A 20,171-nucleotide genomic window follows, 5' to 3' on the forward strand; every position below is an offset into this window, starting at 1 on the left:
AATTGGCTTCTTAAAATGCTACAGAATTGAACCAAAACATACAGAATCGAATTGAAATTTCGCAGAAATAAGATACTATCACCCACTCACGTTTATCATCAGAAAAGCTTACCTTACACTACCTTAAGCCTACTGAAAGTTGTTATGATAACGCTGAATATAGAAAAAATGTATGATAATATTTTAGCTTGGTTAAGATCTTTTCATGATGTGATTATGGTGAAGGAGAAAAAACCATAAGAGACTAGAGATTTATAACGTCATTTATTTGTCTTCTTAATGGACGATAGGGTTAATATTGATCGTGAAATACTGAGTTCAAACAAACGTGTTTTTTCCAATTTATCTATCAACAAAATTATACAATAAGCAAAACTATCACGTTTAAAATTTTCAATAAACAAGGATAGAAAATTTGAAAAACAGAACGACAACAGATAACGGTTTTAATGAGAGATAAATTTTTCCCACATCGCCTTGAATTGTGCGCTATTGTGCGGTGAATTTGCGGTTTGTTTTTGAAGTTGTTCGGACTCCAGGAGTCCCGAAGCTCATGTCATTACTCTCCTGGAATGAAGCACCGCTTTCATTGATTTTCGTTCGAAATCGGCGGTGTGGCGTGCTATGCGATATATCGATTGCTCTGCCATTTGAACCTATAGAAAAGGATCGATAGATAGGGTGTTCGCAGCGAACACCTTAATAATAGATTCTTTACTACAGCTTCAAATGGGGGAATATCGATAATCGATCATTTAGGCCTCGCCACGGTTCGAAATCATTCTGGAAGCCACAGTTCCGCGGAGAGACTTCATTGTAAAAAGCAGGTCAGATGGTGAGTCACATATCCACTGTGGGAATGATAGTTCACGTGTTCATGTTCATATTTTCAAGAACGTGTTTAAAATTTCCAAGATGTGCTAAACCAGTCACCCTGAATCAAGTTCGATGTGAAAGGATGAAAAAAAATTGTTAGAACAAACTAGATCAAATGACTCGTCAAAGATTTTAGTTGAGGTAACCCAAAGTTAGATTAACGGAACACAAAATGTATGACCATCATCAGCTCAACCGTACCCTGGTAAAAATTGGCAGTAGAATCTGTGTTCCAAAATACCATAGACCTACGGCCGGCTGTAAGATTTCCAATAGCTTCTATAGCCGGCTACACAATTTCTTGTAGCCGTTTATAGCCGAATTAAGGAACTCACTGTCAGGCGATAAAGTGTATGCTAAACGTCACTAATTACGGATGCTAGGACTCAGTGAGTTTTTGGACCACTGCTCTCTTTTTGGGCCGTAGTATCTTGATTTATTTTGCGAGGAAAGCTCCGTACTTTTGATGGATGCCTGCTATTCCTAATATATTAGAGCGCTTTCAGTTTCTTATGATACTGTGCAATACCTCTGGTGTGAAATAGTTGCTTCAAGCGCCGTGGCACGCTGCGGTGCGGCAGGCGGGCAGCCAGCGCGCAACGCGCATTGGCGCCTACAAACCTAACAGGGATACTTCACGCGTTGCGCAATGCGTGAAGTATCCCTGTTAGGTTTGTAGGCGCCAGTGCGTCGCCGCTCCGCATCGTGTTAGGCTCTAATATTTAATCTGGTGGAGCCAGCGTTATTCAACTCATGATTTTGAAATGTTTGCACATCCTGTATGGATTATTCTCGTTTTAATTGATGAAAAAAATATGTATTAAAGGAAAATATAACGTGTGTTTTGTAAATATTAAGGTGGTTTTGTATCAAACTTCATGATTTCCAAAGCACACGAATTTCTACACAATTTCTTATAGCCTTTTATAATCGATGGCGAAAAAGCAACAGCCAGGCGATAAAGTGTAAAGCCCGGCGGTAGGAACTATAGCCCGGCTGCATAATTTTTTATCGTTTTTTTATAGCCCAGCCGTATGATTTTCTCCGCATTCTACAGCCAGCTATATGATTTTCTGTAGCCTTCTTTAGCCGGCTATAAGAATTCCTATGGTATTTTCAAACGCAGCTCTTATCGCCAATTTTTACCAAGGTACTGTTTTGTAGCCCTCAGCTTCTTACTAGACCATCGGATGAAAGTACGGTAAATACTTTTCCCCTCGTAATGGTGTGGATAAAGAAGTCTAGACAAAACTAATAATGGTGCTGATTTTTGTTCCAAACGATACTGAATGAAAAATTGAATCTCCTCCGCGTTCACGGCTAATTTATGACCTCCATCCGAGTATTTTGCGAATTGCATTGTTACGTTAAGTGTGCTTTTTCTATTCTCTATTCAAAGCGAGAGTTTTGTGAGCTTAGCGCATTACTTTTTGGATGACTGGAAATAATCGAGTCAGAGAGGCGAGGGAGTCAATCCGGATGCAAAACTGGGATGCACGAAGCGGGAAGACCATTGAGTCTCACATGTGCACTAAATGGCTCGCCATGATTTACGCTATCTTTATTGTCTCGAAAATATACGGGAAAATTAGTTCGTGCTACTTCACAGTTGCAAAAGTTCCGAGAAAAATGTGAGGTTTGCTTCGGTTCGAGAAGAAAAAAAACCTCGGTTGTGCGAATCGAGTAGGCACTCTTTGGGCCAAATTCCAGAGGACCGATTCCTTGGTCGTACGAGCAAACCTTCCTAGTTGAAAAAGGGAAACCTGATAAACAGGATGGTTAAAAATTAATAATTTGAAATAGTTTTCAGGCGAAATTTGCTGTTCGAAACGTCGAATCCATTCTAGAAAGCAAATGAAGGTGACTTAACAATTTTCCCATGACACTTTCATCATTTTCCCTGACATTTCCAAGTTTTCCCTGACTTCTTAAAATTTCCTGACATTTTCCGGTTTTCTCGGTATTCCCTGATTGTGGCAACTCTGGAGTAGCTATGTTCATTTGTGTGATTACAAGTTATGCGTTTGAGCTTCCGATACTAATTATCTGCCATTCTAAAAAATAAGTTTTAGGGAATTCTGTTCATTTTTAAACGAAAAAAAACTGTATTTCATCCAACAATTGAGCTCTCAACATGGGCGGTTACTCCTTAAAACATTTATTCATTTATTTTTAATCTTTTTGAATAGTTTCATGCCCTGAGGATTTCACACAGTCATAATTTTGCATTTTCCACCTAAAATTTTTGAAAAACGGGACCCAAGCGCCGATTTCAGCGTTATTAACGCAACCATGGACTCACCATCCGTACTGCGACGCACTTATATCATTGGCCCAAAACCCCTCCCCCCTCCCAAAGCGTCACGTATTATATGAACGGCCCCTGTAACCTCTCTTCCCAAATATAATTTCATTTCGTGCTTTCGTGGACTGAGGTCCCTTTTCCCGTGAAGGGTCTCTTATCGACGTTCTTCCCTCGAGAGACCGTAACTGCATTTCAATGATACCAAATTTCCAGTTGCTCATTGAATTTTTACCCGGAGAATGTGGAGCATTTCTAACTGAAAATTCCACCGATTTTCCCTCAGATATCATGCAAAAATCACAATAATTTTAGACGAAAATTGCATGCGTACTTTTTTGTAAAAACTTTAATTTCTTCAATCAATTTTGCAACCTTGGAATAGAGTTACGTTCCTTTCCTCGTAAAGGGTCTCTTATCGACGTTCTTCCGACGAGAGAACGTAACTACATTTCAATGTTGCCAAATTTCAAGTTGCTTATTAAATTTTTACCCGGAGAATCTTGAGCATTTCTAACTGAAAATTTCACTAATTTTTACCTGAGATAACATGCAAAAATCACAAAAATTTTAGACGAAAATTGCACAGGTACTTTTTTGTAAAAACTCTCATTCCTTTAGTCAATTTTGCAACCTTGGAATAGAGATACGTTCCTTTGTCCGAAAAATGACGATTTGAGCCTACCGTGCGGACGGGACCCGAAGACAGCGCATTCCCTGCAGCTGCTTTGTTTTCGGAGAGCTGATACTCGTCCGAAGGTAGCTCTCTAATTTATGAGTTTCTGGCCGCGTCCCACCCGGCCGGGGCCGCAACAGTCATTAAAACGCACAGTTTTGAGCCAATTTTAATCCCGCTCTATTACTTCCGCTCGAAAATTGCCAGTTCTCGTCGATTATCGTGCGCTCGTCTCCGTTTTCCGGGCTACTTTTCGCACGATTTTGGGACGGACCCTGGACAGAACCGAACCGGCGGGGTCGTTCAACATGACTTACTGGACTCGTTTTCTGAAAATTCCAGGCGCTCGAGCGTCCCAGGATTATCGGTCGGCCGAAAAATGACAACTTTATGACGGCCGTATTGAACGCGCAGCTGGGATTTTCCGGGAATATCTGAATATGACATTTTTCGGGGCGTGATATAGGCACATAAAGAAAGGCATCCGGGTGAAAATGAGTAAACTGGGGGTTTGGTTACTTAATCCGTTAATGCCTAATAATACCGTTTGCCTCTCTCATTTTAGTTGCAGCTTTTTTCGAGGCGTCATTTTTTTAAAGATATACAAAGTTGAATAAATTTTTGTGACAAATTACGATTGCTGAAAGGCAACGTTCACTATGGTTGGAGTGTTAGAGGAAGCACATTTTCGTCTGAATGAGAAAACAGAGAGAGACGCAGAAAACAAGAAAAAATCACTAAAACAAGACATTTCACAGGCGAAAAACTTTCAACATCACATTTATGTACGTAAGGTGCTTGCTTAGCTACATAAATATAAAATTAATGATAGTCCGAAAGACAGCGAACCTTCTGAGATAACAAACACCCGCCGAAGACGAAACTGCAAAACACAGCGAGCTTTTTGAGAAAAATCCATAACGCCTTCAAATTGCTTCTACGCACCACGCACATCCCATAAGTACGAATAGTTGTATGAAGGCGATTTAAGTGACATTGCATTATTTTACGTTTAAATTGTGTCTTAGAAAATACCGTATCATGGAATTTTCTAGACAAACTTTGGTTCTTTTTTTACAATGAAGGAAAAAGAGGAGGAAATGTAGCCACGATAATCAATTTCAACGAAAATTATTTGTCACTGCAAAAGTGACAAAACACCAAACATCTAGGGTAGTATAAATAAAATTTGATGCTTGTATCTTTGAACTATATCGACGTCATAAGTCCGCAACCACGTATCTCAATTTGTGACGTCGCAGACTTCGACTTCCTGTCATTCTTCATTTTTTAAATGAAAAACTACTCAACGGCTATTCTTAAACACTGCCGTGATTTTTCTTCTCAGTCGGACAAAAATTCTGCGAAAACTTAAGGAATGATGTCGATTTGTTCTCCTTTAACAAAATGAAATAGGAGCGGACATTTTCAAACAACGCAAACGAGATACGTGGTTATGGACTTACGCCGTCGATAGGAAAGTGCTCATGTTATATCGCATTTACTGAGGCGCCGCGCCGTCTGAATTAAAATTTGGTTTTCTTGCTGAACGTCCTGCACTGGAAAAAAAACACATTGGATTTAGAGTCCAGACTCTTAAAAACAGCGACAAAAAAAAGTACTCTTGATTCAATCAGAATCTAGCTTAAATCAAGAACCAAGCCTCTTAATTTGAGCGGATTTCCTTTTGATTCAAGCAAAAATCCGATTGAATCAAGAGTATTTTTTGTTGTTAATGTTTTCAAGAGTCTGGACTCTAGATCCAATGTGGTTTTTTTTCTTTTTTTTCTTTCTTTTTTTTTCTTTTTTTTTCCAGTGTGGGACTAATTATCGTTTCAATTTTCATCATTTCAATCTACTCATGCGGCCCGATGATAACGTTCTTAAACAATTGAAAAACCTAAACGCTCTTGGAAAATCTGAGTGAATCGACTTACGGTGGTGCGGTGCTGCTCGATGATGTGGATGCTGTCTCCTCGGTGGCCTCCTGTGTGGGCGTCTGTGTTTTATCATCGGGTGATGAAACCGGCAAGTCCACCGGACGGCTGGATGTGTTTAACTTAGTTACTGAAACAAAGATCAAACAAGAGTATTTATAATGTAAGATCAGAAAAGAGTATTACACTGGAGAAAAAACACATTGGATCTAGGGTTCAGACTCTTGAAAACATTGACAAGAAAAAATACTCTTGATTCAATCGGATTCTCGCTTGAATCAAAAGGAAATCCGCTCAAATTAAGAGGCTTGGTTCTTGATATAAGCAAAAATCCGATTGAACCAAGCGTATTTTTTCTTGTCGATGTTTTTAACAGTCTGGACTCTAGATCCAATAAGTTTTTTTTCTCCAGTGTATGTAAGATCAGGAAAGAGTATTACACTGGAGAAAAAACACATTGGATCTAGAGTTCAGACTCTTGAAAACATTGACAAGAAAAAACAAGCAGTGAACTCCAACACAATGTGTTGATAAGGCGCGTCATTAACTCGCACATATCAACCCCTTTAGTTTTCATTTACAGAGATTTCAAAATAGGCAAACAGCATAAAAAGAGAATTCACGATCCAACACTGCGAGGTCAAAGACGCACCTTGACGAGACCGTGTATTGTGAAAGTAGAAAGCTATTCGATCGAATTTAAGTTTTTTGATCTGCCTCAAGCAAAATCTTATCAGATTCTTGAAGAAAAGTGCTACGGAATAATTTAAGCGAAGAAAGGAAAAATTCTGTCGAACTCCTAGAAGATAAAGTCGATTTAAAGGTATTTTGGGGATAAAATACCCAAATCACCGGTAGTAAAAATCCCGTTATATTATTGAAAAGAAATTGACTCGATATAAATGCAATTGCATTAAATACGTCTTGATTTTGTTATTTTAAACGTCTTTCCATGCAAAGAAGTTCAACCATGTCGTTGCTTTATTCATTCATGAATTGAAAGTAAGCAATCTACATCCCGAAAATCTACTGATTTGCCGTAAAAAAATTGCAGAAACTTGATATACCAGGTCGATGCACCCACTCGTTGAATTTACCAACCAATTTTGTGAGTGCAAATGTGTAAGAATCAATATGCTATAGTCATTTTGGGTGCATTTATTTTTCATGAAACAATAATAATTTCAATCCCGAAAAACCATCAATTTTCCGTATAAAATCGAAAAAATCAAAATATGTCAACTCCCCGACGTGAAAATTAGATTCTACGTATGTAAAATGTAAATACTTATGTATCGATATGCTGAACAGAACTATGTGTGGACAGTCAGAAGCCCGCGGCAACATTAATTCAACAGAAAAACTGTAAAAATTAGATAGGATTTTAGCCGCTTTGCCCGCCTCTCCTCGCTACTTACAACAAACCGTTCTTATACTCATCTCAAAATTTTTCTCAGAGCTTTGGGTTATTATCAGCTTCCATTTAAACTCCGGTTCGATGGCCGAATCGGCTGCCAAAAAAGCAAGCCACTGTTGAGGGGTTCTATGAGAAATTCGTGATATTATCGGCTCTCAGGAAATCACCCCATGGCTAAAATTGGTGGTATAAATGTTTAAGTGCTTAAAATAATCGTATTCAAGAAACTAAGGAATTAAACTATGGAGTCAATTTCTTTTTAATAATATAACGAATTTACTACCGGTGATTTAGCTATTATAGCCCCAGAATACTTTTAAAGCGCCTTTGCGTTCCAGAATCTCGACGGAATTTTTTTTTTTTTTTTTTTTTTTTGCTTAAACGATTCAAGAAACATTGTAGTTAAAAATATAAAGATTTTTCGATTTGGACGTATGAAAAATGTTTAACTCGTTCAGGCACACCGTGTATTGTATGGAGTACTGCTGTTATTCGACCGTTGTCTTCAGGTCAAAATTCTTACAAAGAAGCCCCTTGCAAGAGGCAAATTTTTTGTAATTTCTCCCAGTTTTTTCAGCGTTAGGTATATAAATGAATTGTTTGTCAAATTTTGAGGTCAATTTTATTTAATTGTAATTTATACTTTCTTTTTTTCCCCTTCATTTTATTTTTCGTATCGAGGAGTCGAGGTTTTGTTGATTTCTTCGGATTTCGATTACTGTAACTTCTCTTCTATTCGGCCGATTTTTATGAATGAGGTCTCTTTTTATTTGTGTTTTAACGGAGAGTAAGGAAAAAATTGCTAAATACATGCGAAACAATTTTTTTTGAAAATTGGATGAATCCTAGCGTGACGGTGAAATGGTTAATGAAGCGTGAGTAATTGGGGTACGGGTATCGGCCGCGTTGGGACCCAAGGCCCATTGTTCTTCGTGACGCCGACGCAGTGATCAGGAGCGTGGGGACGAGAGGGCTTAGTGGACTCCTGTATGAGCCACGTTTAGCAAATGGTCTAATGAGTCTCGAGGCTCATCACAGATTGCACTTACCACTATCCTGGTGGCCCCGGCTATCAGAGCAAGGAGTACCAACTTTTGAAAAGGATAACAGTGTTGTGGAGATATGTCAAAGCAACGTTGTGAACAAAACGGAGTGAGTGAAATTCTCATTCAAGGAGTGCCGAACTGGTCAGCCATCCTCGAATCAGTTCGCTTGCTTCCGCTTATATATGCATATTTTAAATCAGCGCGCCCCATTCTAAGGTTTTTTTAAAAAAAAACCAAGAAACGTAGACTCTTGGTATTCATTACACATAAACTAGCGAGCCCCAGAATGAGAAACAAATTTTAATCATTATTATTGACGGATTAGTAAAGTTTTTACACGGTTTGGAAAATCTCAGAAGTTCGCGGTAGTCACTTTTCGGTAAGGAACTAGGGGACTCGGTTATTGTATCGAGGGGGGGGGTCGAAACGATCGCAAAGGCGGTATACTACGTATACGCGCCAATACTCTTGATTTAATCAGATTTTCGCGTAAATCAAAAGGAAATCCGCTAAAATTAAGAGGCTTGGTTCTTGATTTAACCACAAATCCGATTGAACCAAGCGTATTTTTTCTTGTCGATGTTTTTAACAGTCTGGACTCTAGATCCAATAAGTTTTTTTTCTCCAGTGTATGTAAGATCAGAAAAGAGTATTATGTCTTATTCTGTGAGGTAAGCACATAGATATATATTTTCTTGACCTCGCACGGTCATACTCCAGATAGTGTAAAAAATATTATTACAAGGCAGAACATAACTTTGCCCAATAATAATGGATTACCAAATTGATGAGCAATCTATTGAGTCTCTTTTGGATTATTTGCCTGTGAAATCGGTAAACAAGACTTTTCTCAGTCACTTAGAGACTAATGGCATGCACATTCTTGGATTGGAGGTGAGGAATTCCTATGCTTATCGTCTTTGGACGATGGACTGCTACAGGTGGTGAAATTCTGTTTGTGAGCGTAGAGAGTCTGCCTCTGCATATATATGACGATTTTAAAGTTTGTTGGCCTCACGGATTATATGTTTAAGTGAAAGAAAAGTGAGCAGAGAAATTCTCTTTCAGTGCGTACGTCAGATAATTTTTGAAATTTTTTGAGAATTTTAATGTCTCTGTAGGTAATTTTGACGTCCACAGGAAAAGATATCTCACTATTACGTCCGAGTAATAAAAAATTGGGCTATTGTTACTAATGCCAGTACTCACAAACTATTTCGTAAATCATTGCCCGAAAATGTCGAATCAAGCTGGAAAAAAGAATGTCTGAAGTTTTCGACTCAAAAATGTAGTTTTGAAAAAATCTAATTGAAATTTCAATCCACCGTATCAGGAGCTTAAAATCGTCGGTTGAAAATGCAATTTCGCACCTTCGTTTAGCTTGAATATTACCTCGATAGCTCGTAATTCATTTTTTGGCATAAAAAAGGGTGTTTCCAGTCAAAAACTCAGTCCGGTCTTTTGACCCAACTTGAGAAACTAATTCTCCTGAAAAATTGACCGTCGTAGACGGAGGTCCTTTTTTACAGACGCCACAAAGATGATTACTCTACTTTCTGTCCATTGCATTTTTTTTAAAAACCGTGAGTGTTAAATACATTTCAAGGTATGTAAGGTGTCGTTAATTTAGTCGTGTTAGTTCAGTCATAAATTATTTAACAGGAATGAAGCACGGATTTAGCATACCTTTATCTTGAGCGGTCATTAGACTGGACGAAAGAGTTTGCCGGAGCTTGCTCAGAGTTGTGTCACCCGTCTGATCAGCGCCAGTGGTACCTCCCTCGTTGGTGACCATCTGAAATTAAAAATGAAACTTAATTCAGAGACAAAATTAAAAAAGGGGAAATTAAATCATTAAATACATGCATGGATTACACAAATGTATTCTAAAACATACAGTTGAAAGTAAACGTGTAAGAGTAAATAATAGTAGCAGAATATGAGATTTATTGTTTCCAAAGAGACTTAACGCTGGAAAGATGGTTAGAAAATATGTTCTCTACTAAGAAAGAAATGCCTTTAATTTAAAGAAAATTTTTGGAAGAGAATTTTTTTTTTTACTCAAAGAAAAATGTCAGTAAAAGGAATTATTTCTTTTATACAGACCTGGTTGCTCCTTACAATATTCACGGGATAAAGAGGTAGAGGTTGTTGGATGATATATGGGCATTTCAAATTAATTGTAGTGGTACCCCAATAAATTAGGTTACTAACCCAAATGTTGCGGCACCACCACGATTATTTGGAAATGCTCATATTATCCAACAAATTGAGGTAGTGACAAAATTTTAGAAGGTAGCCCGTAACACTTTTTTTTCGGTGTCTTTGCCTTTAAGGTTCACTTTTAAGCTTGACAGTCGATTTCTTGATTTTAGACTGAACCAAAAGAGCGATTGTGTTTCATGCGGGATTTCACGAGGGTATAACTGGTTTAATAAAAAAATATCTCTCTTGTAGAAACCTCAAGGTCGCTTGATTCCTGAATGAAGATGAGATGAAGAAGCCTCTTCGATTCAGCATGAAAAAAAGACTATACGCCCGATAAAAGAGTCCTTTCAAACGGCGGCCGGATGAATAAAAATTAAGACATTGTTAATTTATTTCTCTGCAAATCGAGGAGCAAGGATTTGGAGGGGGGAGCTGCGAGGCCGCTAAATATTGACTTTAATTTCCCGGCCCTGGCACGGAACAATATGTCATGATTAGAAGAAACTTGAGTTTTTCATTTTAGAGCTCAACACAATTATACAGTTGGCGAGGGGAGGGGGCGGAGGGAATGGAGGAGAAAACAAGAAAAACGGGAGAATAATAGTTCGGAAGCAGAATGGAAGTTCCTTTCCCAGCCGCCCCGGCACGACCGTACATTCCTCATTTTCTAATCTTCAATTTCCCCTTCACTCGCTGCTTGTGAACTTCCTGTTTTTTCCCTCCGACAACAAACATCGCCGTTGTCAAACTGAAACTCGGCGAGATAATACAAAAGCTTTGTAAAAGTTTTAGACGTTCTTCCTTTTTTTTAAAGCGCGAGGAAGGACCGGAGGATTTCGCTATTCTTACAGTTCCTTCTTTGTGGCAATTTGCAGGACAGGGCTCGTGACAGCTTTCTATAACCCGAGGACTTTCAAGGACTTTTTGAGGACTTCCGAAAAAAATTCAAGGACTTTACGAATAATTTTAGAGTGGTTCTCGCAGGGTCTAAAAATGGGAATTAACTCATCTCAAACTTCCATTATCTGCTAACTACACAAATAGGCGAGTGTGTGACGTAAAAACGATGCTGTTCACCTATTCGCTAAGGTTGAACTCTAAAAATCGATGTGAAATGCATAAAGGGACGAAGGGAGATGTAAAATAAGATAAGAAAAACACGATAAAGATATGTAATAGCGCGAAAAATCTCGAGTTTTCATACTTCGTTTTTCCTCCGAAAATTGTATTTTTCGAGATGCAGGTAAATGAAGAGTACTGAGGTTACTTTCGATTTTAACAGCAATTAGGACGCGGAGTAGACAATATGGAGGGTGAAACTCCGCGTATCTCATTTCCGGTATTTAAATACCCTCGCTCCCATTTTATTTCTATACAGCTGGACGAATCAACATCATTCCTCGACGTTTTCTCAGAATTTCCTTCGCTCAGAGAAGAAAAACCATGGCAGTTTTTGAAAATAGCCGTCAAGTACTTTTCCATTTAAAAGATAAAATAAGACAGGAGCTCTGTAACGTCACGAACCGAAATACGTGATTTGGGAATTTCACCGTCGATATGCGACGGTGGTGATAGGTTTACGGACAAATATTAGGCAATCGTGTGACTGACAACCCTTGGGTCTATTCCTGCGTATGTTAAAATGCTAAACCCAGAAATGGTCTAGAATGGTCCCCAAAATGCACCTTTTTTTCTTCTTCTTCTTTTTTATCGATTATTTTATGTGACCAATTTTTTTTCGGTATCATGCAGCGTCAAAAAATCTGTTTCGAAGCAGCTCCAAAGTTCGAAGACCTTTGAATCTTTCTTGTAATTTTTGGTAATCGTAAATTGTTCGCAGCGAAATTGCTTAACCGTGCAGCTTAATTTGAATTTTTGAATTATTCGATCTTATGACCTTTACTAAAATTGACAATTTTAGTATGTAGTAGACAGTGCAGGTACATTCCAAGTAACTTCTCCGTGAATGGATGAAAAAATTGGCCGTTCCAAAAGAAGGGCAAAAAGTTGTCCAATTATGTCCATTCTGCGGAATGAGCCATTATGGTAACGGGATGTAACATACCAGTACACACAAGATAGTTTTTTGTAAGGTTATTACATCAAACGTGTAAAATTCCAAAGACTCATTGCCGTTTTATTCCGTAAAAGATGTTGTGAAATATATTTTCACTGGCGCTTTTAAAAATTCAACTGCCTCAGCACTCGTTAATTAATTTTAGTTCTTATCAGCCCAGCTTGACAATCACCCGACAATTTCTCATCAGGATTTCTCGCTGGTCTCGAGGCCAATAACCCGGGCGGCAAGACGAACTCAGCATCAGCGCGGAAAAATTCACGGGCCATCCACAGTTCGTTGCGGGACACTTTGGAGCGTCTCAATTATCGTAAATCTAATCCTCGCCTCTCAGCAGATTGCAATCTTCAAAACTCGTATCAATTATCTTCTTTCCTCTCCCTCTTCCCCTCTCCTCCCTGCTTTGCCACCTTCTTCGTTCATTTCTGTCTTTTTCCGACTCCACAACAACTCCCCACCCGCCCCTAATCCGAGTTTCCCTCAGACGTTTCTACAGCATGCGGGATGCTAATGCCAGACTAAGGGATGGAATCAGCAATTTCGTGGAAATAGGATAGTCGCCTGAATCGTCAAAACGGAAGTGAGGTTCGTCTAATTGAATACAGCAAAATTTCTTTGTTCTTTTATTTGCAAGGATTAGCTGATGAACCAAAGCTCTAATAAGAAAGAATTACGTGCGCTGTTGATGTGTAGGACAAGGACTCTTAGGATCCTTACTGGTGCCACTCAAAGTTTTTAGCCAGTAAGACCGGAAATACTTCTCGGATAATAATGTAGAAATACTTCGAGAGTCGATTGAAAATATTCTAAAGATGCTAAATTTATGATACTTGAAACTATTATATTTTCAATTTTTTTTTAAAAAAAAATGTTCAATGTATTGAAAAGCTACTTTGTTATAAAATTTTAGAATACATTTTTTCATGCTTCCATTACATTCTTCCCCTGGAATATCGTCAAAGGCAACCGAAATAGACAAGATTATGATCACGGAAAAAAACACGAGGTAATTAGATGATACGGACATTTCCAATTAATTGTGGTAGTACCCCAATTAATTATGGTAGCACCCCAATTAATTAAGTACCCCAATAAATTGGGTAACTAACCCAAATGTTGCGGTAACTAACTTGAGTTGCGGCACTAAAAAATGAATTAGAAATGTCTATATCATCCAATAAATTTGGGTAGTACCACAATTTTAGGAGATAACCCCTGACATTTTTTTCCGTGATGATTCTAGCATATCGAGGGTTTTCAAAAAAAAGGGCGAAGAGGGAGAAAAAAGATGATAAGGGACTCGATACGACTTTACCGCTTTCTTGAAAGTTTAAGAAGGTTCTAAACTTTTAGCTGTTGAAAAACCCCTGACTTGGGTGCGGTCTTCTATAATATGTAAAGTGGATTCCCTCCAGTAAAAAACAAAGGAACAAGAAAGAGAGAAAGAAATATATCCAAAGATATACAAATATCCTTCTCAAACAAGACCCAAATTACTTCAAGTCCATTTTCACGCATCGCATCACTCAAGAGTAGAACATATGTATATATTTGCATTGCGCTACTTCTTGTGATTCTGGCCACTAGAGTTCCATCAGGTAATATTAAAATACATTCTCATAAACATTCAGAGAGATTTTGTTTACAAAAATTAAAGTCTCTCAGTTCAATGCATTCTTGTCTACGGAAAAATCTACGTACCAAAGCTTCAGGAAAAAGGCAAAACGAAAGCCGAGTTGCAAAATTATAAACGAGCTGTAAAAAGCTGCTCAGGTTTTAATTCGCATTACCCGCGGGACATTCCTTTGACATTGTTCAATGGGTTTTAAGAGAATAGTTATTACAAAGTTAACGCGGATCGTTACCTTCATTAACGTTGGTTTAAATAATGAACATGGAAGCATTTGAATTACCTGACCGAGAAAAGTCATCAGGTTACAAGCTTATTGACATCTTAATTCATTTGCTCGTGCCTGTGCGCTTACTTAGCACCAGAGGTTGTTTTACCTGCTTATTCATTAGTTGACTTCTCTTCGGCTACATTGGTTATTTTCACAGGATTTAATGTAAAACCTCGTAAGCGAAAAACTTTCGAATGCGTGTTGATGGTGAATAATCACGATTCTTGCTAGCTGTCAACACTGTTTTCCTCCATGTAATGTCCATTGTAAATAATCGATTTTTTTGTGAGGCAGCCTGGAATCGACAGATATCGATTATTTTACATACATTTGGACAAATCCAAGTGTTGCAAGTTGTTGCATTGGCGCTGATTGTACTTAATCGGGCCTCGATTTTTCACTTTTCTGCTAAGTCTGAGCGACAGCGCATTGGCAACATAGAGCAGAGCATTGCGAGTTCACGCCTCACGCCATCGCGCCTTCAATTTTGCAGATGCAACACGGAGATCCATCAAGCACGAATAGTTGTATCTCTGCGCCTTCATCAACTCAGGCTCTTTCCCTTGCTTCACTTCATTGTGTTGGCTATTTTTGTCTTTTGTGTCGGGTCAAATTGATCCGACTACCTCATTTAAGGAAGTTACATAGGGCAGATGAAGAGGGGGTTGTGGGGAAGAGCTCGTACGTTACCAAAAAGGTGAAAATTGAAAATTAGAAAAAGTATTTCTACCTTCAAAAATATAAAAATAACATAGATAATACTTCAAAATGAATGTACTTAAATACGGGTCAGTTTGACCTTTGAACCGACTTAAGAATTCGCATACATGTGAAAAAAGTCTTGAGCATATGAGGGTTAAAAACGCGATGAAAAACGATCACACACGAGAAAAAGTGAAATTATTTCTTTCTTCGAGTGTTTAAGGACATTCGTTCTTCTGGCGAAATAGTTTAGGCTGAAAATCTGCGATTTGTCATAATATCCAAAGTTTCACAAATAATGTGTTAAGATATTAGGTTCACATTTTCTTAATTACCATCAGGGTTACGAAGAGCGTTTACCGAAACTTTACAAGGCGTCTGCTCCCAAATTTCAACGAAGAAACTTTCAAATACAACCGGCAACACACTAATACCACTTTTCAGGCGCTCTTTTCCCTCTCTAATTATGAATTCTTTCAAAGGTTTCTCGTTGATTTGAGTTTCACTGAAAGCTGGTTGCTTGGGCTGCACGGTTGTCGGTTGTTAACATGGTTGCCATATCACAAAAACACGAGAAATTCGATGATGCGAAGCCGTGTAACGGATAGACTTAAATTAAAATCACTCTGTGAATTGGCAGCATTGGCTGGAAGCGGGATGACGTCCAATTCAGAATAAAGGAGCTTGTCAGGGGCTTGCTTTAGAAATACGTAGTGAGACGCCCGGCTTAACTGAAGCAGGAAGTGGAGCCAAGAATCTTCCGAGCTTTAAGCTGAGGAGAACATAAAATCAATGAGAACTTCACCTGAAAATGGCAAATTAATACGCACCGAAAACATAAGTCGGACGGATTTGAGGTGGAACTACACTACTTTTGAGAATAATGTGATGATACTCATGATTGATAATTTTGTTTTGTTGATCCGTTTCGGATTTTAAAAACAATTCTATGGGAAATCTAAAAGTTGCAACATGTTTTCGGGAGATGCAAAATGAAATTTGACGGACTTAACTGTCATGCAATTTCATTTGAAATTGCATTAAATTTCCTTTAACTGAGACGGTATTGTAAAATTATCAGGGGTAGAGTGTACATTTGTGCAAACCATTACGTAATAACGTGCTTACGTAAAGTTCGGCAAGGATCAGCGGAGTACAACTGATGATAATTTATTTTTCCTTAGTTTCAAAATTAAGTTTTCATGATTGCTAGGAATTTTGCTGCCCCCTAAAAGATGGTTAAGAAATTTTAAATCTACAAGTAAAATGTATTCAAGCATTTAAATGCAAAATGTACTTGGCAAATATATATGTATGTACTAGAAATAACTCTAAAACTACGTTATGAGTGAATCCTGCAAATTTTTGCGTCCTTCACTTCACAAAATTCACTCGCAACTTATTTAGGGCATTATTTTCAAGGGTTACGATCAAACTCTAGACATCGATACTTTATGAATACTGTAATGTAATGTGATGTCCGATGATTTTTGGAGAAAGGGTGTAAATCCTGGAATCACCTGCAAATATTCGTCGCAATAGTCCAGCAATCAATCTCTTATGAAACTTGCAGAAATTGATACATTAGAATGATAATGGAGCCCTCCCTCCAAACCTATTCGACGGATAAACTAAAGGGATGCGTACATTAGTTTGCGATACTGCAGACTTACTGTCGGACATTATCCTCTAAATCCAACAATAATCAACGTCAGCTTTTGAAATATTCCCTGATTTTTCTTCTGTAGGTAACGAATAATCAATGAATATTTCAAGGAATGGCGTTTTTGTATTCTCTTTTCATGACATCAAATCAGAGCGGATATTTTAAAACGCCACAAACAAAATATGCATTACTGCAATTGAATCAATGAGAACGAAAACACACCAACTCGGTAACTCGCAAATTCGCAATTTTCATTGAGGACAGTCAATTTTCATAAAATGTATGAAATTAGTGCATTTGTTCCAACTTGGACTTTAACACGTCCTTAAGTACTTGTCTTTCGGCACTAAAAGTCTTTTTCTTGGACTAACTGTTTAACCTACTGTGCAGTTTCGTGTCCGTCTCGATTATTTTCATTTTTTCGAGTTGGTGTGTTTTCGTTCCCACCGATTCAATTCATAGTTGGATTGCAAGGGTGAAGTACGCGCGTCAAAACTGGCAACTCCCGTGTACATTTTTCTAGGGGTTAAAAGTTACATTTAATTTTTCAGATAGATAGCTCTTAATCCTTAAATGAGACCAGTGGTTGAAACTTGCAGAGGAGAACGTTGCTGTGATCAGCCAACCGATGTAAATGTCAAGAGCGGAGGTGAACAAAGCGTCGTTCCTCTGACGTAATGGCGTATCGCAATTTCTACATGAACCCTGTTTTCCATAGAACTCCATGCTTACCACGGCTCACGTGGAAATCGAGATACGCGCTTACGTCACAGGGCGACGAAAGGGCTAACTCGATCACCAGTAAAAAGGAGGCTTAGCGGATTAGTCCCCCATTCATATTGCGGCGTTGGGATGTCGGCGCGGAAAATAGGATTTTGTTTTTCCCAGAATCCGTATTCGGCACCGCGCTGGCAACCGTGGACGAGGCACGGCCCGGGAAAGGGGCTTAATCTTTACCGGAACCAAAATTGAGTTAAGCTTATACTCTAAAAGAGGAGAATATTTTGGCCAGGGTGCGCCTCGGTTGCCTCTGTCCGCCCGTCCATTTTCCCCGGAAGTTTCCCGAAAAATCGCGATTTGTCAGAGGAAATTTGGCAACGTCTGAAGGCTCACACGGAATCTTTCTTGATCGCACTTCAATTGCACCGAATTTCCGCCGTTTTGGGCAACATGAATAATGGAATTTCAGATTTTACTATGCGAGAGTGTTTCATTTCTCTATACGTTAATTTTTTTAAACAAGAAAATGAGGACTTCTGACAATGAGATGTTGCATCGTCCAGGCAAAGAAAAAAAAGAAAAGGACCGATTAATTTCGCCAAATGATATGGTAAAAATATGACTCGCAGTGGTCTTGAAGCCAAAAAAAATAAAAATAAAAATTAAATCGCGACAAAAATATACCCAAAAACAGTTAGCAGGACAGGGGGTGAAGCTATAGTACGTGCAGACTTGGAATCGAGGAAAATCAAAATCTTCGCTGATCCTATATTCGAATTATCGCAATTTGAAATGTTCATAGTAAATGCAAGTTTTTTACTGCTTTTGATCCGGTTTTATAATTATTTGTCCTTTGAATCGGTGTCGATCAGTTAACGTAGATCGATTCACGTTTATATTTTTCGTTCGATTCATGTCGATCGAATACATACCCTCTCGTTATATGCAGATGTCCTAACAAACACGTTTTTTTTTTTTATTTGAACAATTCGCCTTCTGCTGCGTCTGCAGCAATTGGTGTTACGAATATGTTGTGCGTGCTGATTTCAACCCATTACATACTTGACTCTCTGAAGGCGTTTTATGTGCGCAAGTAGCGCAATCTGTTGGAGAACGAACGAAGTAGGGATCGAGCGATTCACTCGATATCACTTCTGTTGTTCTCCAACAGGGTGCTCTACTTACGCACATAAAACGCCTTCAAAGAGTCAAATATGTAATGAGGTGAAATCAGCACGCATAACATATTCATAACAACAATTGCCGCAGACGCAGCAGAAGGCGAATTGTTCTAATGAAAAAAATTGCATGCAACGAGAGGGTATGTATTCGATCGACATGAATCGAACGAAAAATAAAAACGTAAATCGATCGAAGTTAACTGATCGACACCGATTCAATCGACAAATAATTATAAAACCGGATCAAAATCAGAGGGAAACTTGTATTTACTATGAACATTTCAAATTGCGATAATAACAGTACGCACAACATATTCGTCACAAAAATTGTTGGAGACTTAAAATTTCGGCTGATCCAATTTTCGAAATATCGCAATTTGAAATTTGATAATAAATGCAAGGTTTCTACGATTTTCGATCGATTTTCTCCGTGTTTAATACGACTGCTCATCTAAGACATGATGATATTGAGATATACGTGGTTTAGAAGTCCAGGAAGAGGAAATTCATTTTTGAAATGCCAAACGACCCCCTCTCCCCAAAATCCACGAAGGCAGCCAAAATACCGTCGCAGGGGTAAAAAAATAATTACCACGAAACAGCGCCAAGTGAGATATCGATATCGTCAGGAAAAAACCCCGATGAAAATCCACTCTTAAAACCGACAACACTTCACTCCAACAACAGACAAGGCGTCGAAAGGGCTCAAGAATAAATGAGATAGCTCAATACCTGCCTCGACATTTCCTATTTTTGAAAAGAAATATTGAAAGGATTTTTGATACCACATTTAAAATTAGTCCTTTGAAAGCTACCCGAATCTCCAACCGGCCCACTCCCTCAACGCGGATCTGCCTCGAGAGATGATAGGATTCACCGCGGGGTTGCAAAGTTTCCATGAATTCCCTGCTTTTGACGGTAAAGTTATTGCACGATTCAGGAAATACTTGGCGATTCGGTCATTTTTCTGATGTGAAGGATAGCTGAGGGCTACTCTGTCCTGACAGCAAAGATAACCGTAGGTGCAAAAGTAAAGTTTTGAGAAAATGGGCTTAGTAGCGTCTGAGCGAAAAATTTTATTGAAAGAAGCATCCGTTCTTATTAAAATTGCCACCGAACATCCCAAAGAATCTCAAGAGTCGTTTGGATGATTGAAAATCGACGAATTTTTTTTTCTGCTCAATTTAAAATTAAGTTACAAATATCAAAACACAGATGAACATACGTTTTACAAAACATGAGGCTGGACGCCTAAAATTAAAAACCGAATCGGGATTAAGACAGGCCAAAAATGGAAGTTTAAAAAACGTAATTTCAAGAAAAAAATACTTAAAATCCTATGAAATTCAACTATATGTAATGTAAATGAATCTAGAGAGAATTTCGGTAGAAACTTTACACAGATATGACTAGTTTGCAAAAATTTATTCAATTCTATCTTGGACAGTAGTCCCTTTTACTA

The 20,171-nt window shown here is 38.3% G+C and overlaps 1 protein-coding gene across 1 annotated transcript in view; it reads right to left on the reverse strand.

Annotated features, from left to right (window-relative positions):
* Fife (regulating synaptic membrane exocytosis protein fife) overlaps positions 1-20,171 on the reverse strand; it is a 362,382-nt gene that overhangs the window by 81,201 nt on the left and 261,010 nt on the right. Inside the window, exons 5-6 of the mRNA XM_019046280.2 lie at positions 9,941-10,049; positions 5,792-5,921 (exon numbers count right to left, since the gene is read on the reverse strand). Of these exons, the coding sequence (XP_018901825.2) occupies positions 5,792-5,921; positions 9,941-10,049 (239 nt within the window). The remainder of the gene's footprint in view (positions 1-5,791; positions 5,922-9,940; positions 10,050-20,171) is intronic.

The sequence above is a fragment of the Bemisia tabaci genome, chromosome 4 (assembly GCF_918797505.1).
Source record: "Bemisia tabaci chromosome 4, PGI_BMITA_v3".
Classification (NCBI taxonomy): domain Eukaryota; kingdom Metazoa; phylum Arthropoda; class Insecta; order Hemiptera; family Aleyrodidae; genus Bemisia; species Bemisia tabaci.